The sequence below is a fragment of the Petromyzon marinus genome, chromosome 45 (genome assembly GCF_048934315.1).
Source record: "Petromyzon marinus isolate PM22_M1 ecotype Great Lakes invasive population chromosome 45, UKy_Petmar_22M1.pri1.0, whole genome shotgun sequence".
Lineage (NCBI taxonomy): Eukaryota > Metazoa > Chordata > Hyperoartia > Petromyzontiformes > Petromyzontidae > Petromyzon > Petromyzon marinus.
Genome location: NC_133711.1, coordinates 4,545,470 through 4,571,784, shown reverse-complemented (window position 1 = coordinate 4,571,784; position 26,315 = coordinate 4,545,470). Strand labels below are relative to the sequence as shown.

The 26,315-nt window shown below is 53.4% G+C and overlaps 1 protein-coding gene across 1 annotated transcript in view; it reads left to right on the top strand.

The window, feature by feature from the left end:
• The first annotated feature begins 4,459 nt into the window (after positions 1 to 4,459).
• Positions 4,460 to 26,315, top strand: part of LOC116952052 (sodium-dependent noradrenaline transporter-like) — a 69,901-nt gene continuing 48,045 nt past the window's right edge. The window contains exons 1-2 of the mRNA XM_076074046.1: positions 4,460 to 4,807; positions 11,961 to 12,438. Of these exons, the coding sequence (XP_075930161.1) occupies positions 4,757 to 4,807; positions 11,961 to 12,438 (529 nt within the window). The 5' untranslated portion in view covers positions 4,460 to 4,756. The remainder of the gene's footprint in view (positions 4,808 to 11,960; positions 12,439 to 26,315) is intronic.

Here is a 26,315-nt window from a genome sequence, read left to right as displayed (position 1 = left end):
TACACACACACACACACCCTACACACACACAACACACCCGACACACACACACCCTACACACACAACACACCCTACGCCCACCCGACACACATACACCCTACACACACCCTACACACACACCCGACACACACACCCTACACACACACCACACCCTACACACACACACCACACCCTACACACACACACACAACACACCCGACACACACCCGACACACACACAACACACACCCTACACACACCCTACACACCCTACACACACCCTACACCCTACACACACACCCGACACACACCCTACACACACCCTACACACACCCTACACACACACAACACACCCTACACACACACACACACCCTACACACACAACACACCCGACACACACACACCCTACACACATACACACACCCTACACACACACACCCTACACACACCCTACACACACACACCCTACACACCCTACACACACACACCCTACACACACACACCCTACACACATACCCTGCACACACACCCTATACACGCACACCCTACATACACACACCCTACACACACACACACACCCTACACACACACCCTACACACACACACCCTACACACACCCCACACACACACACACCCTACACACACCCTACACACACACCCTACACACACACACTACACACACACCCTACACCCACACCCTACACACACACACCCTACACGCACACACCCTACACACACATACGCTACACACACCCCCTATACACGCACACCCTACATACACACCCCCTACACACACACCCTACACACACACACACCCTACACACACACACCCTACACACACACCCTATACACGCACACCCTACACACACACACCCTACACACAGACACCCTACACACACACACACACACCCTACACACACACACCCTACACACACACCCGACACACACACACACCCGGCACACACACACCCTACACACACACACACCCTACACACGCACACCCTACACACACACACCCGACACACACCCTACACACACCCTACACACACACAACACACCCAACACACACACACCCGACACACACCCTACATACACCCTACACACACAACACACCCTACACACACACCCTACACACACACCCTACACACACACTACACACACACCATACACACACATACCCTACACACACACACCCCATACACGCACACCCTACACACACACCCTACACACACACACCCTACACACACACACACGCTACACACACACACCCTACACACACACACCCTACACACACACACCCTACACACACCCTACACACACCCTACACACACACAACACACCCTACACACACATCCGACACACACACACACACCCTACACACAACACACCGTACATACACACCCGACACACACACACCCTACACACACACCCTACACACACACCCTACACACAACGCACCCTACACACACACACCCGACACACACCCTACACACACCCTACACACACAACACACCCTACACACACATCCTACACACACCCTACACACACACCCTACACACACACCCGACACACACCCTACACACACCCTACACACACACAACACACCCTACACACCCACCCTACACACACACCCGACACACACCCTACACACACCCTACACACACCCTACACACACACAACACACCCTACACACACACACCCTACACACACACACCCGACACACACCCTACACACACCCTACACACACCCTACACACACAACACACCCTACGCCCACCCGACACACACACACCCTACACACACCCTACACACACACCCGACACACACACACTACACACACACCCTACACACACACACCCTACACACACACTCGACACACACACAACACACACACACCCTACACACACCCTACACACACCCTACACACACCCTACACCCTACACAGACACCCGACACACACACCCTACACACACCCTACACACACACACCCTACACACACATACACACACCCTTCACACACACACCCTACACACACCTTACACACACCCTACACACACACACCCTACACACACACACCCTACACACACCCTTCACACACACACCCTACACACACCTTACACACACCCTACACACACCCTACACACACACACCCTACACACACACACACCCTACACACACACACCCTACACACACACCCGACACACACACACACCCGACACACACACAACACACACACACACCCTACACACACCCTACACACACCCTACACACACCCTACACCCTACACACACACCCGACACACACACACCCTACACACATACACACACCCTACACACACCCTACACACACCCTACACACACCCTACACACACACACCCTACACACACACACCCTACACACACACACATGTTGCGTTGAGGCTTCTTTATCGTATCGTGGGTGTGTGCTGGGGGTGATGGGGGGGGTGAGAGAGACAAAGACGGCCTTTTAGCATCACTATCAGCGCAATGCGCCGTGTTTACCCAGCTTGAGACATGAATCCCCCAATACAATCGTGGAGCGCACACGAGTATGGGATGGAGGGGGGGGGCATAGAGCCCCCTCCCCTCACTCGCCCCCCCCCCCCCCTTTCGTGAAGGTTGGGTTTGGGTGATTTGTGATTTGCGCTTATTTCACTCTCCATAGGCACAGATACATAGCGTCACAATCACACACACACAGAGTTACACACACAAACACACACCCATAGACTCACAATCACACACACACACAGAGTTACACACACAAACACACACACATAGAGTCACAATCACACACACACAGAGTTACACACACAAACACACACACCCATAGACACACACACGGACAAACACACACACACACATCGACTTACAGACAAAGATCCCCCGTGTAGCCTTAACAGACTGCTGGAGCGAGTGCTATTAGCGAGCAGCACCTATGAAGGCCAGAACGGCACACGAGGAGCTGGGTGGTCAGCACCACGCCCGGCCGTCTTTGTCTCCCCAGTGGCAATGTTTAAACACCGCACCAGTTACTCATTTGAGGCTGAGTCGACCTAGGGGAGGCTCAGGACCTGTTCAGTTCATCGTCACCGGTGTTGGCCGTGAGCGGGAATCGAACTCGGGTCGCCGGGTTCAGCGCAGCGCGCTAACCGCTACACCACCGCTCCCCAGTACCCGCACATACACGGACAAACACCCACACAAAGACAAAGTTCCCCCGTATAGCCTTAACTGTTGGGGCAAGTGCTGTTAGCGAGTATACGAGGCGGTGGGTGGCCAAAACCACGCCCGGCCATCTTTGTCTCTTCCCGATGCTGATGGTTACACACCGCACTAGGTACTCATTTAAGGCTGAGTCGACCTAGGGGCGGCCCAGGACCGGTTCAGATAATTCTCCCTCTTGATAAAGAGTCCTGAGCCTCTGTGGCGCTTCCTTGCATGAATACAGACGTCGTTTTTCCAGTGTTGTGATCATCAAACCCTCTTTGATTCACATGACAGCTGTTCCGAATGAACGTCGTATTAATTTCTAGTTCATGATTCGGGGATAGTGACTCCAGTACAGGCTTTTTTTATTTTAGTATTTTTATTGTTCGTTTATATTTTTCTCCAGTACAACGAGCACTATAACGAATCGGCGCTCTACGGGGTCGCGCTAAGCGAGGTCTGCCCCTATAAAGGCAACACAAAAGCAAAGGTAAAGCCCCGAAATAGCTCTCACACACCACCGCTGTCCACCGCTCGAGATGGACTTTTTTTGGTTTTGTTTGACCAATTGACACTCAGAACCCGGCGAAGTTGCCTTAGATTGCTGGCCACGGCTGACGCGTCAGCGGCGAGTGTTCTCTGGCAATCGGTCCTGTGCCTCCCCTAGGTCGGCTCGGCCTAAACTGGGTACTTGCTGCGGCGATGGGGTGGGTGGGGAGCGCAGGCGACCGGGCGTGGTCCTGGCTACACCGCTCCCGTGCCTTAATAGGTGCTCGCTAACAGCACTTACTCCACACACACACACAACATAAACAACAGCAGCCAGCCCCCACCACGGCGCTTGTACCAGGCTAGGTGCACTTCGTCCAAGGCCCTCGCGGAGGGGAATGGCGTTGCAACTGTTTGCGCAACGCTGCGCGTGCTACGAACCCGGCGACCCGAGTTCGATTCCCGCTCACGGCCAACACTGGTGACGATTTTCTGAATCGCTCCTGGGCCTCCCCTAGGTCGATTCAGCCTCAAACGAGTACATGTGTAAACATCGCCACTGGGGAGACAAAGGCGGCCGGGCGTGGTGCTGGCCACCCACCCACTCCTGCGCCGTCCCGGCCTTCATAGGTGCTACTCGCCAACAGCACTTGCCCCAACCGTCTGCCAAGGCTACACGGGGGATCTTTGTCAATTTTGTTTTGGTTAGTTACGTGGCGTGCGTGGACAGACTCCATCCCCCCCCACCACCCCAACCATCATCCCCTCCATCATCACCAGCAGCGCAACCACCACCGCCAGCACTCCCTCCTCTGTGGACACACCCTCCACTCACATTTAAAACCATCTGCCTTTTGCAGTTCGAGGGATACAAGTTGATGGAGAGCTAACGTGGTGGTGGTGGTGGTGGTCGTGGTGGAATCTCTACCCTCTTCACACGCGCGCACACACAGACACAGTGTCTATTGCTTATATAAAGACAAAGATCCCCCCGTGTAGCATATACACACACACACAAAGACATTTTAATCTGAGATCGCCGCTGCAAGATCAGCAGTCATGTTAAGATCCGACCGCTACACTTTTGCAGGCTTCCTTAAAGTCTTACACGTGAGTACTATTTTAAAGTCTTACACGTGAGTACTATTTTAAAGTCTTACACGTGAGTACTATTCTAAAGTGTTACACGTGAGTACTATTCTAAAGTGTTACACGTGAGTACTATTCTAAAGTGTTACACGTGAGTACTATTTTAACGTGTTACACGTGAGTACTATTTTAACGCATCTCCCTTTCCCACATCGTCGTTGTTCAGTCACGATCTATCCACTGCTGGATGGAACTCTAACTCACCCCCCCCCCCCCACACACACTTTCACGCACGGTCTCTCTCACTGCTTCCACCGTCTCACTCCCACACAACAGCTAACCCCCACGCCGCTCCATCTGCTCCGTCTTCTTCCTCCCCTTTGGCTGCTATTCCTCCACTCCCGTCCCGTCCATCGTCATCACGATCATCCCGTCCCTAGCGACGATATTATCCTGCCCGAGACCACACACAACGTTTCTCGAAACCACTATCAAAAACACGTTTGCTCTGTTTGCACGCGTTATTATCAAGCATATGTGTGAATGTGTATTTTTCAAGTTATAGAACCGTGTTGGCAATCGCGCGTCACACACACACACACTGGTCAACAGCACTGGCGTGTTACAACACACAGCGCACAAATAGTCCAACTGTGTGCCGTAATGTGAGCGTGAAATCGCTGGAGCCAACCTCGCTGAGACCGTTGCATTTGCCACGCGATATAAATCCACGCGCAGCAGCAGGCGACCTCAGTTCAACAGCGAGCAGTAAGTAGGAGGCTTTCGCGAACGATATCATCCATAATACATGGGGAGGGGGGTTGGCAGGTGAGACCGCGTACATATATACACGTGTCGTTAAACCCGCCACCGCCCGACAGACAATTTTTGTTTTACGCGGTCTAACCCAAAAAAAAGCTCGATGAGCAGGCTGCCTCCTTTACTGCCCTTTTTCCCGAACGCCCGTCGCCCGAAACGTCGGTCTATTTTTAAACGTATCTGTTTATGAAGAGCTGTTGACCTACCTTGTGCAGTTTGAACAGATACAATAAAAGATGAGCACGGTTCACTACGCACGGTGCGAAAGAAGTTCAACATTCATACAGATGCAGCCGCATCTGTATGAATGAACCTGACACACAGCAGGATGACTTTCATGTGAGTCTACGGGTCTCTATGTGAGTCTACGCGTCTTGAGGGGAGTCTACAGGTCTCTATGTGAGTCTATGGGTCTCTATGTGAGTCTACAGGTCTCTATGTGAGTCTACGGGTCTCTATGTGAGTCTACGGGTCTCTATGTGAGTCTATGGTTCTCCATGTGAGTCTACGGATCTCTATGTGAATCTTACGGGTCTCTATATGAGTCTACATGTATCTATGTGAGTCTACATGCATATATGTGAGCCTACGGGTCTCTATGTTAGTCAATCGGTCTCTGTGCGGGTGTATGGAGGATCTGTTAGTGTATGGAGCCTCTGTGTGAGTCTATGACACTGCACGAGTCTATGGGTCTCCGTGTGAGTCTATGACACTGCACGAGTCTATGGGTCTCCGTGTGAGTCTATGACACTGCACGAGTCTATGGGTCTCCGTGTGAGTCTATGCAATACAACAGCTACAATGGAGTTCTACGTAGAGTCCCTAGGGCGACTGAATAGGCGCAGGGAGTCGACAGCACGGACGGCGATGGAGCCTTTGTTTTGTTAAGAGAGTGCAGTTTTTCTATGTTCAAGCGCATGAATAGTACTGGGGGGGGGAGCGGTGGTGTAGCGGTTAGCGCACTGCGCTACAAGCCCAGCGACCCGAGTTCGATTCCCGCTCACGGCCAACACCAGCGACGATTATCTGAACCGGTCCTGGGCCTCCCCTAGGTCGACTCAGCCTCAAATGAGTACCTGGTGCGGTGTGTAAATATCGGCACTGGGGAGACAAAGGCGGCCGGGCGTGGTGTTGGTCACCCATCCCCTCGTGTGCCGTGCCGGCCTTCCTAGATGGCTCGTTAACAGCACTTGCCCCAACAGTCTGTTGAAGGCTACACGGGGGATCTTTGTCTTTGTTTTATGATCGAGGGTGGGGAGGAGGGGGGGGTAATCCAGTGGTGAGCGCACTGCGCTACGAAATCTGGCGAACCGAGTTCGATTCCCGCTCATGGCTAACATCGGATGGCGGAAATCGGAATCGCTCCTGGGCGTCCCCTAAGTCGACTCAACCTCAAAACGAGTATCCGCTGCCGCGTGTAAAACGCCAGCAACGGAGGAGAGACAAAGGCGGCCGGGAAAGGTACCGGCCCACACCTCGCCCATCGCACGTGGCCCGATCCTCCAAAGGGCGTTCTCTCGCGGCACTTGCCCCAACAGTTTGTGAAGGCCACCGCGGATGATCTTTATCTCATCTCGTGCCACACTTTCCGATGATTCTTTAACGAACGACAAAAAAAACCCCCACAACTCTTCAGTACAAATACGCGTACACGCGGATCCAATTATAGATACCCTTAGCTGAGTTGAATATCGTGTGAGCGATATTGCTGTGTGTGTTACAGAGTGGAGAGTGTTCACCTATCTACTGAGTCCATTGAGGTGTGTAGATTGGAATGAACATGTATGTATATTTTTTTAAGTCTCACTATTATTTGAGCCTCGTGTATTTTGCCCCTAACAAAAAAAGGGGGATCAGTTGAAATAATCGGCCTTTTGTAGCTGATCACGTTTCACTTTCATGATCCATCACCTTTATCGGCACACTCGGGATTTTGTTTCAGCCAGGTCCCTGCGGACTAACGACGATTACAATATTCCCATGCCCTGCACACCACATCCAGAATGCCTCTCACGCAGCCCACGTGCTTCGTAAACCAGCCCGTGAGTGTGACCCAGGAGAACATTTTAATCACGATGTTTATTCTCTGTGAATTTTGTTCGAGCTGCACGCAGTATTGCTGTCTGTCCAACCTTTGTAGATTCACACCCGTGCTGTGTCCACACCCACACGCTGTGTCCACACACACACTCTGTGTCCACACACGCGCAGTGTCCACTCCCCCTAACACCATTGACGATGATCTGAACCTGTTCTTGAGCCTCACCTAGGTCGACTCAGCCTCAATTGAGTAGCTGGTGCGTGTGTCAACATCGTCACTGGGGAGACAAAGGCGGCCAGACGTGATGCTGGTCATCTACCCGCTCGTGTGCCGTGCCGACCTTCGCTAGCAGCACTTGCCCCAACAGTCTGTGAAGGCTACACGGGGGATCTTTGTCTTTGTTGTTTTGGATGTATGTTCATCACGTGAACCCTGTTAATGTCGCGTTCCGTGAATGTAAAATGTGAAGAAGGGCCATTGCCCGAAACGTCGTCAATCATATTATACATTATGATGAAAATGATTACGAATATTCCGATGACGATTATCGGTGATGTGATTATAGTGATGACGCCGACGGTGCAATGTTGTCGAATCGAGTGAATGCGTTAGGATGCCTCTCGACTATCCACGTAGGTAGATTTCCTTTGTACAACATTACAAGTCACGTGACATGCTATGTATTAATGTCCACACTGGTGAACGGTTGTTTAGATATATAGTTACGGGTAGAGCCTCTTTAAGGGAAATGTACTTCCGCTAACTCGCATACAATTTCATTAAAATAACACTTTACTTCTACTTATCATTGTTTTTTTTTAAAGCCTGCAACAGATAAACGAAACAATATCAAGTTTATTAGCCTTACAATGACCGGTGCATACCTGTCAACCCCTTATCGGTGCCCTACCTTATTACAGACCGATCCAGGCCTCACTGGTCTCACCCCGTGCCCTTAAAAATGTAAGCGTCCACCCTACAAAGTCCATCATCACAAGGGAGAAACGCAAAGAAATAAGACGCAAACATAGGTATCTTTATATGCATATATGTATACATATTTTGCCCGCATTGAAACAAGCTGCACGCCGCGTGGACCTGGAAACTCAATTTCCCTGCGCAACAATCCGGAGTGGACGGTGTGGGTTGACCGCTACGGCTCCGGCACAGCGGTGAGCGTGACCGCTGTCTAACGTGGGCGGGCGAGTGGAATCTTTAACGTAAACACGGCCGCGCATTCAGTTCCGCTGAGCTGGTGGTCTGGATAAGGCCCAGAGCTTGTCGTTCGCGCAAACGGGGCATCCGTTAAATCCGGCCCGAATGGAATCTGCATAAAATCTGTAAATTTGCCAGAAAATCTCAACGCAATTGAAAATTAAAACAAAAAAGCGCGCCTGCCGGGAAAATCGCGCATCCCAAACAAAAACAAAGATCCACCGGATAGCTTCAGCAGACTGTTGGGGCCAAGTGCTGTTCGCGGCTAGCACCTATTGAAGGCCGGTACGGCACATGGATGCGTTGGAGGCCAGCACCACGCCCGGCCGCCTTTGTCTCCCTCTTGGCGATTTTGACACACCGTACTCATTTGAGGCTGAGTCGACTTAGGGGAGGCCCAGGACCGATTTAGACAATCGTCACTGGTGTTGGCCGTGAGCGGGAATCGAACACGGGACGCCGAGTTCATAGCGCAGCGTGCTCACCGCTACACTACCGCTCCCCACAAACAACACGCACACACTCACACACACACTACACTCACACACGACACTCACACACACGACACTCACACACACTATACTCACACACGACACTCACATACACACACGACACACACACACGACACGCACACACACACATGACACACACACACACGACACGCACACGACACTCACACACACGACACTCACACCACACACACGACACTCACACACTACACACACGCGACACACACACACGACACACACGACACTCACACGACACACACACACGACACTCACACACACGACACACACACACACGACACTCACACACACTCACACGACACTCACACACACACACACGACACACACTCACACACACACGACACTCACACACACGACACTCACACACACTCACACACGACACTCACACACTACACACACACACGACACACACACACTACACTCACACACACACGACACTCACACACACACGACACTCACACACACTCACACGACACTCACACACACGACACTCACATGACACTCACACACACGACACTCACACGACACTCACACACATTCACACGACACTCACACACGACACTCACACACACTCACACGACACACATACACACACGACACTCACACACACACACGATACACACACACGACACTCACACACACACGACACTCACACACACACGACACTCACACACACACTACACACACGACACTCACACACACATGACACACACACGACACTCACACACACGACACACACGACACTACACTCACACACGACACTCACACACACTCACACGACACACATACACACACGACACTCACACACACACACGATACACACACACGACACTCACACACGACACTCACACACGACACTCACACACACAGTATACACACGACACTCACACACACATGACACACACGACACTCACACACACACACGACACACACACACACGACACTACACACACACGACACTCACACACACACACGACACTCACACACACTCACACACGACACTCACACACTACACTCACACACAAGACACACACGACACTCACACACTACACTACACTCACAAACACACGACACACACACACACTACACACACATGACATACACACGACACTCACACACACGACACTCACACACACACGACACTCTCACACACACACATGACACACACACACGACACACACACGACACTCACACACACACACATGACACACACTACACACACACGACACTCACACACCACACACACTACACTCACACACTACACACACTACACACACACAACACTACACACACTATACACACTACACACACGACACACACACGACACTCACACACTACACACACACTCACGACACACACACAATACACTCACACAGACATGACACACACACTACACACACACGACACACTACACACACACGACACTCACACACACACACAACACTCACACACGACACTCACACACACACTACACTCACACACTACACACACACACTCACACACTACACACACTCACACTACACACACACTACACTCACACACTACACTACACACACTACACTCACACACTACACTACACACACAATACACTCACACACTACACACACTACACTCACACACTACACACACATACACACTCACACACACACTACACACTCACACACACACTACACACACACTAAATGCGCTCAGCCTTTTATGCATTTGTCCCTAAACCATCGGCGTCTCCTGGAGAACTGCTCTGCATCGTGGGTCCCGTCGAGTGTGGAAGCGGAGACTCTCCCCATATGCGGTTGCCCAGCGGTGATCATTGGGCTCCTGTGTCGCTGCTGTCCCTCGGTCACCATTGGGTGGAATCTATTGCGATGGCGACCCAGGATGTGGTGGCCACGATGTGGATTAAAAACCGCAGGCGTCCTCGACGATTAACCCGAGAAGGCGAGTTACTTAAAAGAGGCGCCTTGACCCCAACTCCCGCGGCGTGCCTTGAAATGAAGAAAAAAAACGACACCGATAATTTCCGGGCGATGCTTGCAGCTCGAGGCAGCCAGCGGTGGCGTAGGTAGCGACAACAGCAACACAAAACTCAACACGTTCCGTACTCCATCAACTGCTTCATGGGTTTATTTCATAATGCTCAAAAGGCCGAGTGCCCTTCACACGTCAGCCGTCGCGATGGGGAAAAAAATAAATGATCTGTCCCTGTATGTTGCGGGGAGCGGTAGTGTAGTGGTTAGCGCTACGCTGTGCTACGAGACCGGCGACCCGAGTTCGATTCCCGCTCAGGTCCGCCAACAACCAATGACGATTATCTGAACCGGTCCTGGGTCTTCCCTAGGTCGACTCAACCTAAATGCGGTGTAAACGTCGTTACTAGGGAGACAAAGGCGGCCGGGCGGCCTCCCATAGGAGCTCGCTAACAGCACTTGCCCCAGCAGTCTGTTAAGGCTACACACGTGGCGATCTTTGTGTGCGCGCACGTTCAACTTTTTTCGCACCGCGCCGAGCCAGCCGCGCCAATCGCAGGCGGGCCGCTGACGTTTGCGCCCCTCAATCGCCCCGTCCACGGCAGATACGCAAGGGAGAGGGCACCGACACTCCGATACCGGGCGCAGAGGACCCCGCTCACGCCAGACCCCCGGGCCAGGCCACGGAGGCTGCTGCCCCCCGCGGTGCCGGGGACGTCGCCCCTGCGGCTCCGGCGCGCGGCGCCCAGCACCTCGAGATGCACGAAGCGGTGGGCAAGGGTCAGAACGGCGTCCGCTGCGCGATGCCCGACGACGCTGCCGTCGACGGCCCTAAGGAAGCCGCCGCCGCCGCTGGCGACGACGATGACGACGCGAGGAGGGTCGAGGGGGCGGAGGATGTGGAGAAGGACGTGAGGGAGGTGGTGGTGGTGCTGGCCGAGACGGGGCTGCGAGCGGACGGCTGCTCGGAGGAGCGCGAGACGTGGGGCAAGAAGATCGACTTTCTGCTGTCCGTGATTGGATTTGCGGTGGACCTGGCCAATGTCTGGCGATTTCCTTACCTGTGCTACAAGAACGGCGGAGGTGAGTGTCGTTGTCGGCGTGCTGCGTCCATCATTTCAGAAAGCGTGGAGTTGGCCACGCGTCCCAAAATTGGAGCCCACAACTTGGGCGATTGATGGTGGCTCAGATTCTGTCTGCCTTCGCCCGCTTGGCTCCGTTGTCCCGCACCTCCGAATCATTGTCAGTCTCGCTCTTTTTTTTTTGCACCGAATGAACGGAAATGGTGCGTGTTACAAGTTACGAACGAATTATAAACTACTATCATCATCATCCATACAGACGCGTTGTGGAACACGGAAACGCTGCCACGTAGAAAAGGCGATTGCAGAGCAATCAGAATTAAACATAAATAGAACAAACGTGTGGGATCTCAAACAAATTGGGATATCATTGACGCAGATACAGGTCTCAGCTGCCCAAGTGTTTGTTGCATGGACAAAGATCATACACAGAGAGACACACAAAGACAAAGATCCCCCATATAGCCTGAACAGACTTTTGGGGCAAGTGCTGTTAGCAAATACCTATGAAGGCCGGCACGGCACACGAGGAGGTGGGTGGCCAGCACCACGCCCGGCCGCCTTTGTCTCCCCAGTGGTGATGTTTACACACCGCACCAGGAACCCATTTGAGGCTGAGTCTACCTAGGGGAGGCCCATGACCGGTTCAGATCATTGTCACTGGTGTTGTTGGCCATGAGTGGGACTCGAACAAAACAAAAACGAAACTTTTTATTTTACCAGGTAAGAAGTCCCACTGAGCTGTATAGCTCTTTTCCAGAAGCGACCTGGCTATCGTAAATAATAGGTCAACAAAGTGGCTTATCATCACGTGGAAATGTATAGCGTCCAAATACTCTAAAGGCGTGATGATCGGGAAGGTGGGTGAAACATTCACGCAACCACAGGGAGAGAGACACGCAGACTCCAAATATGCAGCAGGCGTCAGGGCCGGGATTGAACCCACGACCTTCTTCATACCAGGCGTGGGAAGTAACATCTCGCCACCGCGTACACAGAGAACCACGCAGAGATTGACACTGAGAGGCAGAGAGAGGAGCGCACGCCGTGAGTGAGCCGTACGGCGAGTGAGACTGCTTACGGTGAGACTTACGGAGTGGCAGCCAGAGGACGTAACGTGAACGAGCACACCCAGCTCAGCGACTCAAGCGGTGGCGAGATCACCGGGTTCCTAGTGCAGTGTGCTAACTGCTGCACTATCGTTCCCCATTCTGAGAGAGAGAGAGAGAGGCACACACACCGACACATGGATGCAGACACGGATACGCGGAGGGATGGAAACAGACACGGAGACACACGCGGTGAGAGACACGGAGACACTTGCCCTTTCACTGTGTCGGCAAATTCCTTTTTAATGAACCTGTAGCAATAAAGGCCCTGGACGTCAAAACCTTCAGTCAAGCTTTACTCAGTGGGATATCGCTCCCTCTCTGCTGCTGCTCCAACTGCCTGGAATTCCTTTTGTCCAGGAAATCCCTTTGTACCGAGGAGACAGCGGTGGAACTAGGGGGCGTTGGTGCAGAGAAATGTAATGTTGTAATGAGTATTTATTATTGAATGTAGGGCCCGATTTAAACAGATTCACATTTCAGAAACCCACCCACCCCCCTCCGATATGTGGAAGCCACTGGAGCTATGCATCTTTACATCTAGACTGAGAACCTTGGGATGTTCCTAGATCCCTCTTACTTGATCCAAGTCCAGGCCCAAGAATGCGCACTTCTCTCCCCGTCTCCGTCTTTGTCTCGCTCGCTGTGCTTCGGGCGGCCAGGGCGGTGGCGCAGTGCTGAACGCTCGCGCTGAATGCCAAGCGGGGCCCTCGGTTCCGATTCCCAACTGGGGTGTCCTTTCCTTTGTGGGGGAGTTCAACATTTTATTTCTCCCCCGGTTCTGCATGGGGTTGCCTCTGGCTTCTCCGGTTTCTTGACCCCATTGCTAAATAACAAAACCCATTTATGGTGCAACTGCTATCGGTCAAGTACATCCCAAATGTTGACAAATTACCTGCAAATAACTCCATTGGGATTATACACAGCAGCAGCAGCAGCATCGCCCTGTACACTGAAAAAACCTGGTAGGACCCTCCTGAAAATAAGTCCTGAGACTCAGCGTGGCTCTCCTAGGCAAACACACGGAATCAAAAATTCCCCTCTAAACCCAGCCAATTCGAGAAGTTGACAACAATATCTGATCCACAAACTTCAACTCCAAAGCTCTGGACTACAAGCTTGGCAAGTCTGTGCTCTTGACTAACAGAATGAACCTCACTTACAGCCCGTTGTCAATACACTGCTGGATGGATGGTAGTTATGTAGGTGATTGGGTAGGTAGTAGATTGCGTCGGTAGGTAGTTAGGTAGGTGATTGGATAGGCAGGTGATTGGGCAGGCATGTGATTGGGTAGGCAGGTAAATGGGTAGGCAGGTGATTTGGTAGGTTGGTGATTGAGTTGCTAGATCATTGGGTAGGTAGGCGATTGGGTAGGCAGGTAATTGGGTAGGCAGGTGATTGGGTAGGTCTGTGATTGAGTTGGTAGGCGATTGGGTAGGCAGTTGATTGGGTAAGTAATTGGGTAGGTAGGTGACTGGATCGGTAGGTGACTGGATCGGTAGGTGACTGGGTAGTTAGGTAGGTGATTGGGTAGGCAGTTGATGGGTTAGGCAGGTGATTGGGTTTGCCGTTGATTGGGTAGATAGGTTATTGGGTAGGCAGTTGATTGAGTAGGTAGGTGACTGGGTATGGAGGTGATTGGGTGGGTAAGTTATTGGGTAGGTCGGTGAATGGGTAGGTAGGTGATTGGGTAGGTGGCGTTCCCGCCTCTGGCTGCCACTCTGTAAGTCTCACCATAAGTAGTCTCGCTCAGCGTATGCTCACGCACCCTGTGTGCTCCTCTCTCTGCCTCTCAGTGCCAGTCTCTGCGTGCTTCTCTTTTTACGCGATGGCGATATGTTATTGTCCTCGCCTAGTATGCAGAATATCGTGGGTCTTATCCCGACCCTGACACCTGCTGTATATTTAGAGTTGCATGTGTCTCTCCCCGTGGTCGTGTGGATTTTTCACTTGGTCCTCCGGTTTTTCCCTCCACATTTTGAAACATCAACCGTTTAAGTATTTGGTTGCAATGAATTTCCACTTGATAATAAGCCACCTATTTAACCTTTCATTTGTGTTAGCCAGGTCGCTTCTGAAAAAAACAAGATCCATGTAGCTGTCGTTGGCCGTGTATCCTGACCATGTGTCCTAGTCTAGCAGGTAACACACATGCCGTTCGGGTAAGCGGGTGAGTGATTAGATAGCCGGGTGAGTGATCAGTTAGGCAGATGCGTGATCAGGAAGGAGGGTGGGTGATCCGGTAAACGCGTGGGTGATTGGGTAGGTGGGTGAGTTATTGCGTAGGCGAGTGAATGATCGGGTAGTCGGGTGGGTGATCAGGTAGGCACTTTGATGATCGGGCAGGCGGGTGAGTGATCAGGTAGGTGTGTGGGTGATCAGGTAGGTACTTCGGTGATTAGGTAAGCAGGTGAGTGATTGGGTAGGCGGATGAGTGATCGGGAGGGCGAATGAGTGATTGGGTAGGCAGGTGAGTGATGGGGTAGGCGGATGGGTGATCGGTTATGCGGGTGGGTGACCAGTTAGGCAGATGGGTGATCGGCTAGGCGGGTAAATTATTGGGTAGGAGGGTGAGTGATCAGGTAGGCGGGTGAGTAATTGGTTCGGCGGGTGAGTGATGGAGTAGGTGGGTGAGTGATCAGATAGCCAGGTGAGTGATCGGTTAGGCGGATGGGTGATCGGGCAGGCGGGTGGGCGATCCGGTAGTCACGTGGGTGATTGGGTAGGTGGGTGAGTGATCGGGGAGGCGGGTGAGTGATCGGTTAGGTGGATGAGTGATGGTGTAGGCAGGTCAGAGATCGGGTAGGTGGGCGAGTGATCGGTTAGGCGGGTGAGTGATGTGGTAGGCGGGTGAGTGATTGGGTAGGCGGGTTAGTGATCGGCATGGCGGATGGGTTATCGGGTAGACGTGTGATTGATCGGGTAGGCGGGTGGGTGGTCGGGTTGGCAGGTGAGTGATTGGGTAGGTGGGTAATCAGGTTGGCGGGTGGGTAATGGGGTAGGTGGATGAGTGATTGGGTAGGCGGGTTAGTGATCGTCTAGGCGGATGGGGTAGGCGGATTGGTGATCGGGTAGGTGGGTGGGTGATCCAGTAGGTGCGTGTGTTATTGGGTAGGTTGGTGAGTGATTTCGTAGTTTAGTGAGTGATCGGGTAGTCGGGTTGGAGATCAGGTAGGCACTTGGGTGATCGGGTAGGCGGGTGAGTGATCAGGTAGGTGGTGGGGTGATCAGGTAGGCACTTGGGTGATCGGGTTGGCGGGTGAGTGATCGGGTAGGTGGGTGAGTGATCGTCTAGGTGGTTAAGTTATCGAGTTGGCGTGTGAGGGATCGAGTAGGTGGTTCAGTGATCGGGTAGGCGGGTGAGTGATCAGAGAGCTGGGTGAGTGATTGGTTAGGTGGGTGATCGGGTAGGGTGGGTAATCCGGTTGGCGCGTGGGTGATTGGGTAGGTGGGTGAGTGATGGGGTGTGCAGGTGGGTGATCAGTTATGCGGGTGGGTGATCAGTTAGGCAGATGGGTGATCGGATAGGTGGGTGAATTATCGGGTAGGCGGGTGAGTGATCAGGTAGGGGGGTGAGTGATCGGTTAAGCATGTAAGTGAGGAGGTAGGTGGGTGAGTGATTTGGTAGGCAGGTTAGTGATCGGCTAGGCGGATGGGTGATTGGGTAGGTGAGTGAGTGATAGGGTTGGCGGGTGGGTGATCGGGTTGGCAAGTAAGTAATCAAATAGGCGGGTAAGTGATCGGTTATGCGGGTGGGTGATCGGGTAGGCAGGTAGGTGATAGGGTTGGCAGGTGATTGATGGTGTAGACAGATCAGTGATCGGGATCGGCAGGTGAGTGATCGGTTAGGTGGGTGAGTAATCAAATAGGCGGGTGACTGACCAGTTAGGCGGTTGGGTGATTGGGTTGGTGGGTGAGTGATTGGGTAGGCGAGTGAGTGACCGGCTAGGCAGATGGGTGATCGATCGGGTAGGTGGGTGAATGATCGGGTAGGCGGGTGAGTGAGTGGGTTGGAAAATGGGTTATCGGGTTGGCGGGTGAGGGATTGGGTAGGTGGGTGAGTGATTGGTTAGGCGGGTGAGTGATCAGATAGCCGAGCGAGTGATCGGTTAGGCGAATGGGTGATCTGGAAGGCGGGTGAGTGATCCGGTAAGCATGTGCGTGATTGGGTAGGTGGGTGAGTGATTGGGTAAGTGGGTTGGTGATTGGGTAGGTGGGTGGGTGATCCGGTAGGTGCCTGTGTGATAGGGTAGGTTGATGAGTAAATGCGTAGGCGAGTGAGTGATCGGGTAGTCGGGTGTGTGATCAGGTAGACACTTGGGTGATTGCGTAGGCGGGTGAGTGATCATGTAGGTGGGTGAGTGATCGGTTTTGCGGGTTAGGCATCGGGTAGGTGGGTGAGTGATCAGTTAGGCGGGTGATTGATCAGATAGCCGAGCGAGTGATTGGTTAGGCGAATGGGTGATCTGGAAGGCGGGTGGGTGATCCGGTAAGCGCGTGAGTGATTGGGTAGGTTGGTGAGTGATTATGTAGGCGAGTGAGTGATCGGGTAGTCGGGTAGGTGATTAGGTAGGCACTTGGGTGATCGGGTAGGCGGGTGAGTGGTAAGGTAGGTGGTTGAGTGATCAGGTAGGCACTTGGGTGATCGGGTAGGTGGGTGAGTGATCGAGTAGTCGGGTGGGTAATCAGGTAGGCACTTGGGTGATCGGGTAGGCAGGTGAGTGATTAGATAGGCGATTGGGTGATCAGGTAGGCACTTGGGTTATGGGTAAGCGGGTGACTGATTGGGTAGGCGGATGAGTGATCGGGTAAGCGCGTGGGTTATCGGTTATGCAGTTGGGTGATCAGTTGGGCAGGTGCATGATCGGCCAGGTTGGTGAATTATCGGGTAGGCGGGAGAGTGATCGATTAGGTGGGTGAGTGGTGGGGTCGGCGGGTGAGTGATCAGGTAGGTAGGTTAGTGATCGGCTAGGCGGGTGGGTGATGGGGTAGGTGGGAGAGTGATAGGGTAGGCAGGTGAGTGATGGGGTAGGCAGGTGGGTGATCGGGTTGGCGGGTGAGTGTTCGAATAGGCGGGCGAGTGATAGTTTAGGCGCGTGAGTGATCGGATAGGTCGTGAGTGATCGGGTAGGCAGGTGAGTGATCGGTAAGGTGGGTGGGTGATCGGGTAGGGTGGGTGGGTTATCTGTTAAGCTCCTGGGTGAATGGGTAGGTGGGTGAGTGATTGGGTAGGTGGGTGAGTGATCGGGCAGGCGGGTGAGTGATCGGGTATGCGAATTGGTGATCGGGTAGGTTGTTGGGTGATCCGGTAGGCGCATGTATGATTGGGTAGGTTGGTGAGTGATTGCATAGGTGAGTGCGTGATCGGGTAGTCGTGTGGGTGATCAGGTAGGCACTTGGGTGATCGGGTAGGCGGTTGAGTGATCAGGTAGGCGGTTGGATGATCAGGTAGGCAATTTGGTGATCAGGTAAGCGGGTGAGTGATTGGGTACACGGGTGAGTTATCAGGTTGGCGGGTGTGAGATCGAATAGGTGGGTCAGTGATCGGTTTGGTGGGTGAGTGATCAGATAGTCGAGCGAGTAATTGGTTAGGCGAATGGGTGATCTGGAAGGCGGGTGGGTGATCTGGTAAGCACGTGAGTTATTGGGTAGGTTGGTAAGTGATTGTGTAGGCGAGTGAGTGATCGGGTAGTTGGGTGGGTGATCAGTTAGGCACTTTGGTGATCGGGTAGGCGAGTGAGTGATCGGGTAGTTGGGTGGGTGATCAGTTAGGCACTTGGGTGATCGGGTAGGCGAGTGAGTGATTACGTTGGCGGTTGGGTGATCAGGTAGGCACTTGGGTGATCGGGTAGGCGAGTGAGTGATCGGGTAGTCGGGTGAGTAATCACGTAGGCACTTGGGTGATCGGGTAGGCAGGTGAGTGTTCAGGTATGCGATTGGGTGATCAGGTAGGCACTTGGGTGATCGGGTAAGCGGGTTACTGTTTGGGTAGGCCGATGAGTTATCGGGTAAGCAGGTGGGTTATCAGTTATTAAGGTGGGTGATCAGTTGGGCCGGTGCCTGATCGGCCAGGTTGGTGAATTATCGGTTAGGCGGATTGGTGATCGGGTAGGTGGGTTTGGTGTTCCGGTAGGCGCGTGTGTGATTGGGTAGGTTGGTAAGTGATTGCGTAGGTGGGTGAGTGATCGTGTATGCAGGTGGGTGATCAAGTTGGCGGGTGAGTGTTCGAAAAGGCGATTGAGTGATCGTTTAGGAGAATGAATGTTCGGATAGATGGTGAGTGATCGGGTAGGCAGGTGAGTGATCGGATAGGCAGGTGAGTGATCGGTAAGGTGGGTGGGTTATCCGGTAAGCTCCTGGTTGAATGCGTAGGTGGTTGAGTGATTGGGTAGGTTGGTGAGTGATCGGGTAGCCGAGCGAGTGATCGGTTAGGCGGAAGGGTGATCTGGAAGGTGGGTGGGTGATCCCGTGAGCGCGTGAGTGATTGGTTAGGTGGATGAGGGATCGGGTATGCAGGTCAGTGATCATATAGGTGGGTTATTGATCGGTTAGGCGGATTGGTGATGGGGTAGGTGGGTGGGTAATCTGGTAGGCCCGTTTGTGATTGGGTAGGTTGGTGAGTGATTGCCTAGGCGAGTGAGTGATCGGGTAGTCGGGTGGGTGATCAGGTAGGAACTTGGGTGATCTGGTAGGTGGGTGAGTGATCAGGTAGGTGGTTGGGTGATCAGGTAGGCACTTGGGTGATCGAGTAAGTGGGTAATTGATCGGGTAGGCGCGTGAGTGATCGTGTAGGTGGGTGAGTGATCCGGTTGGCGGGTGAGGGATCAGATAGCCGAGCGAGTGATCGGTTAGGCGAATGGGTGATCTTTAAGGTGGGTGAGCGATCCGGTAAACACGTGAGTAAATGGGTAGGTGGGTGAGTGATTGGGTAGGCGGGTTGGTGATCGGGTAGGTGGGTGGGTGATCCTGTAGGCGCGTGTGTGATTGGGTAGGTTGGTGAGTGATTGCGTAGTTGAGTGAGTAATCGGGTAGTCGGCAGGGTGATCAGGTAGGCACTTGGGTGATCGGGTAGGCGGGTGAGTGATCGGGTTGGCGGGTGAGGGATTGGGTAGGTGGTTGGGCGATCAGATAGGCACTTGGGTGATCGGGTAGGCAGGTGAGTGATCGGGTTGGTGGTTGGGTGATCACGTAGGCACTTGCGTGATCGGGTAAGCGGATGAGTTATCGGGTTGGCGGGCGAGGGATTGGGTATGTGGGTGAGTTATCGGTTAGGCGGGTGAGTGATCAGATAGCCGAGCGAGTGATTGGTTAGGCGAATGGGTGATCTGGAAGGCGGGTGGGTGATCCGGTAAGCGCGTGAGTGATTGGTTAGGTGGGTGAGTGATTGTGTAGGCGAGTGAGTGATCGGGTAGTCGGGTGGGTGATTAGGTAGGCACTTGGGTGATCGGGTAGGCGGGTGAATGGTAAGGTAGGCGGTTGGGTGATTAGGTAGGCACTTGAGTGATTGGTTAGGCGGGTGAGTGATCAGATAGCCGAGCGAGTGATCGGTTAGGCGAATGGGTGATCTGGAAGGTGGGTGAGTGATCCGGTAAGCATGTGCGTGATTGGGTAGGTGGGTGAGTGATCGGGTAAGTGGGTTGGTGATTGGGTAGGTGGGTGGGTGATCGGGTAGGCGCCTGTGTGATAGGGTAGGTTGATGAGTAAATGCGTAGGCGAGTGAGTGATCTGGTAGTCGGGTGTGTGATCAGGTAGACACTTGGGTGATTGCGTAGGCGGGTGAGTGATCATGTAGGTGGGTGAGTGATCGGTTTGGCGGGTTAGGCATCGGGTAGGTGGGTGAGTGATCAGTTAGGCGGGTGATTGATCAGATAGCCAAGCGAGTGTTTGGTTAGGCGAATGGGTGATCTGGAAGGCGGGTGGGTGATCCGGTAAGCGCGTGAGTGATTGGGTAGGTTGGTGAGTGATTATGTAGGCGAGTGAGTGATCAGGTAGTCGGGTGGGTGATTAGGTAGGCACTTGGGTGATCGGCTAGGCGGGTAAGTGATCAGGTAGGCGGTTGGGTGATCAGGTAGGCACTTGGGTGATCAGGTAAGCTGGTGACTGATTGGGTAGGTGGATAAGTGATCGGCTAAGCGGGTGGGTGATCGGTTATGCAGGTGGGTGATCAGTTGGGCTGGTGTGTGGTAGGCCAGGTTGGTGAATTATCGGGTAGGCGGGTGAGTGATCGGTTAGGCAGGTGAGTGATCGGTTAGGTGGGTGAGTGATGGGGTTGGCGGGTGAGTGATCGGGTTGGTAGGTTAGTGATCGGCTAGGCGGGTGGGTGATCGGGTACGTAGGTGAGTGATAGCGTAGGCGGGTCAGTGATTGGGTAGGCAGGTGGGTGATCGAGTTGGCAGTTGAGTTTTGGAATAGGTGGGTGAGTGATCGTTTAGGCGCTTGAATTATCGGATAGATGGTGAGTGATCGGGTAGGCAGTTGAGTGATGGGATAGGCAGTTGAGTGATTGGTAAGGTGGGTGGATAATTGGGTAGGGTGGGTGGGTTATCCAGTAAGCTCCTGGGTGAATGGGTAGGTGAGTGAGTGATTGGGTAGGTGGGTGAGTGATCGGGTAGTTTGGTGAGTGACCAGATAGCCGAGCGAGTGATCGGTAAGGTGGATGGGTGATCTGGAAGGTGGGTGATCCGGTAAGCGCGTGAGTGATTGGTTAGGTGGGTGAATGATTGGGTAGGCGGTTGAGTGATCGAGTATGCGGGTGAGTGATCAAATAGGCGGGTGATTGATCGGTTAGGCAGATTGGTGATTGGGTAGGTGGGTGGGTGATCCAGTAGGCGCGTGTGTTATTGGGTAGGTTGGTGAGTGATTTCGTAGTTGAGTGAGTGATCGTGTAGTCGGGTTGGTGATCAGGTAGGCACTTGGTTGATCGGGTACGCGGGTGAGTGATCAGGTAGGTGGTTGGGTGATCAGGTAGGCACTTGGGTGATCGGGTAGGCGGGTGAGTGATCGGGTTGGCAGTTGGGTGATCAGTTAGGCACTTGCGTGATCGGGTAAGCGGATGAGTGATCGGGTTGGCGGGTGAGGGATTGGGTAGGTGAGTGAGTTATCGGTTAGGCGGGTGAGTGATCAGATAGCCGAGCAAGTGATTGGTTAGGCGAATGGGTAATCTGGAAGGCAGGTGGGTCATCCGGTAAGCACTTGGGTGATCGGTGGGCGAGTGAGTGATCAGTTAGGCGGTTGGGTGATCAGGTAGGCACTTGGGTGATTGGGTAGGCGGGTGAGTGATCAGGTATGCGGTTGGGTGATCAGGTAAGCGAGTGAGTGATCGGGTAGTCAGGTGGGTAATCAGGAAGGCGCTTGGGTGATCGGATAGGCAGGTGAGTGATCAGGTAGGCGATTGGGTGATCAGGTAGCCACTTTGGTGATCGGGTAAGCAGGTGACTGATTGGGTAGGCGGATGAGTGATCGGGTAAGCGGGTGGGTGATCGGTAATGCAGGTGGGTGATCAGTTGGGCAGGTGCATGGTTGGCCAGGTTGTTGAATTATTGGGTAGGCGGGTGAGTGATCGGTTAGGCGGGTGAGTGATGGGGTCGGCGGGTGAGTGATCGAGTAGGTAGGTTAGTGATCGTCTAGGCGGGTGGGTGATCAGGTAGTTGGGTGAGTGATAGGGTAGGCGGGTGAGTGTTCCGGTAGACAGGTGGTTGATCGGGTATGCGGTTGAGTGTTCGAATAGGTGGGTGAGTGATCATTTAGGCGCGTGAATGATCGTATAGGTGGTGAGTGATCGGGTAGACAGGTGAGTGATCGGATAGCTGAGCGAGTGATCGGTTAAGTGGATGGGTGATCTGGAAGGTGGGTGGGTGATCCGGTAAGCGCGTGAGTGATTGCTTAGGTGGGTGAGCGATTGTGTAGACGGTTGAATGATCGGGTATGCGGGCGGGTGATCCGGTAGGCACGTGTGTGATTGGGTAGGTTGGTGAGTGATTGCGTAGGCGAGTGAGTGATGGGGTAGTCGGGTGGGTGATTAGGTAGTCACTTGGGTGATCGGGTAGGCAGGTGAGTGATCAGGTAGGTGTTTGAGTGATCATATAGGCACTTGGGTTATCAGGTAGGCGAGTGAGTGATCGGGTAGTCGGGTGGGTAATCAGGTGGGCACTTGGGTGATCGGGTAAGCGGGTGACTGATTGAGTAGGCAGATCAGTGATTGGGTAAGCGGGTGGGTGATCGGTTATGCAGGTGGGTGATCAGTTGGGCAGGTGCGTGATCTGCCAGGTTGGTGCATTATCGGGTAGGCGGGTGAGTGATCGGTTAGGCGGGTGAGTGATGGGGTCGGCGGGTGAGTGATTCGGTTGGTAGGTTAGTGATCGGCTAGGCGGGTGGGTGATCGGGTAGTTGGGTGAGTGATAGGGTAGACGGGTGAGTGATCAGGTAGGCAGTTGGGTGATCGGGTATGCGGGTGAGTGTTCGAATAGGTGGGTGAGTGATCGTTTAGGCACGTGAATGATCGGATAGGTGGTAAGTGATCGAGTAGGCAGGTGAGTGATCGGATAGGCAGGTGAGTGATCGGTAAGGTGGGTGGGTGATCGGGTAGGGTGGGTGGGTTATCCGGTAAGCTCCCGGTTGAATGGGTAGGTGGGTTAGGGATGGGTAGGCGGGTGAGTGATCGGGTAGGCGGGTGAGTGACCAGATAGCCGAGCGAGTGATCGGTTAGGCGGATGGGTGATCTGGAAGGTGGGTGGGTGATCCGGAAAGCGCGTGAGTGATTGGTTAGGTGGGTGAGTGATCGGGTAGGCGGTTGAGTGATCGGGTATGTGGGTGAGTGATCAAATAGGTGGGTGATTGGTCGGATAGGCGGATTGGTGATCGGGCAGGTGGGTGATCTGGTAGGCGCGTGTGTGATTGGGTAGGTTGGTGAGTAATTGTGTAGGCGAGTGAGTGATCGGGTTTTTGGGTGGGTGATCAGGTAGGTGGTTTGGTGATCAGGTAGGCCTTTGCGTGATTGGGTAAGTGGGTGAGTGATTCGGTAGGCGGGTGAGTGATCGTTTAGGCGGGTGAGTAATCAGATAGCTGAGCGAATGATCGGTTAGTCTAATGTATGATCTGGATGGCGGGTGAGTGATCCGGTAAGCACGTCCTTGATTGGGTAGGTGGGTGAGTGATCGGGTAGGCAGGTATGTGATCGGGTAGGTGGGTGATCCGGTTGGCGCGTGTCTGATTGGGTAGGTTGGTGAGTGATTGTGTAGGTGAGTGAGTGATCGAGTAGTCGGGTGGGTGATCAGGTAGGCACTTGGGTGATCGGGCAAGCGGATGACTGATTGGGTAGGCGGATGTTGATGATCGGGTAAGCGGGTGGGTGATCGGTTATGCAGGTGGGTGATCAGTTGGGCAGTTGCGTGATCGGCCAGGTTGGTGAATTAAACGGGTAGGCGGGTGAGTGATCGGTTAGGCGGGTGAGTGATGGGGTTGGCGGGTGAGTGATCGGGTAGGCGGGTGAGTGATCGGGTAGGCAGTTGGGTGATCGGTTTGGCGGGAGAGTGTTTGAATAGGCGGGTGAGTGATCGTTTAGGCGCATGAATGTTCGGATAGGTGGTTAGTGATCGGGTAGGCAGATGAGTGATTGGGTAGGCAGGTGAGTGATCGGGTAGGTGGGTGGGTGATCAGGTTTGCGGGTAGGTGATCAGTTAAGCAGGTGAATTCTCGGGTAGGTGCATCAGTGATCAGGTAGGCACTTGCGTTATTGGGTAAGTGGGTGAGTGATCGGGTAGGCAGGTGAGTGATCGGATAGGCAGGTGAGTGATCGGTAAAGTGGGTGGGTGATCGGGTAGGGTTTGTGGGTTATCCGGTAAGCTCCTGGGTGAATGGGTAGCTGGGTGAGTGTTTGGGTAGGTGGGTGAGTGATCGGGTAGTCGGGTGCTTCATCAGGTAGTCACTTTGTTGATTGGGTATGCGGGTGAGTGATCAGGTAGGCAGGTGAGTTATCGTGTAGGCGAGTGGGTTATCAGGTAGGCACTTGGGTGATGGGGTAGGCGGGTAAGTTGTTGGGTAGGCAGATGAGTGATTGGGTAGGCAGGTGAGTGATCGGGTAGGTGAGTGAGTGATCGGGTTGGTGGGTGAGGGTTCAGTTAGCCGAGCGAATGATCGGTTATGCGAATGGGTGTTCTGGAAGGTGGGTGAGTGATCCGGTAAGCACGTCCGTGATTGGGTAGGAGGGTAAGTGTTCGGGTAGGCAGGTATGTGATCAGGTAGGTGGGTGGGTGATTCAGTAGGCGCGTGGGTGATTGGGTAGGTGGGTGAGTGATTTGGTAGGCAGGTGAGTGATCGGGTAGGCGGGTGGGTCATCAGGTTGGCACTTCGGTGATTGGGTAGGCGGGTAAGTCATTGGGTAGGCAGATGAGTGATTGTGTGGGCAGGTGAGTGATCGGGTAGGTGGGTGAGTGATCGGGTAGGAAGGTGAGTGATCGAATCGGCAGGTGAGTGATCGGTTAGGTGGGTGGGTGATCGGGTAGGGTGTGTGGTTCATCAGGTAGGCACTTCAGTGATTTGGATGGCGGGTGAATGATTGAGTAGGCGGGTGTGTGATCAGGTAGGCACTTGGATGATCGGTTAGGCAGGTGAGTTATTGGGTAGGCAAATGAGTGATTGGGTAGGCAGGTCGGTGATCGGTTACGCGGTTGAGTGATCAGTTAGGCAGGTGGGTGATTAGCTAGGCAGGTGAAATATCGGTTAGGCGGTTGAGTGATCAGGTAGGCAGGTGAGTGATTGGTTAGGTTGGTGA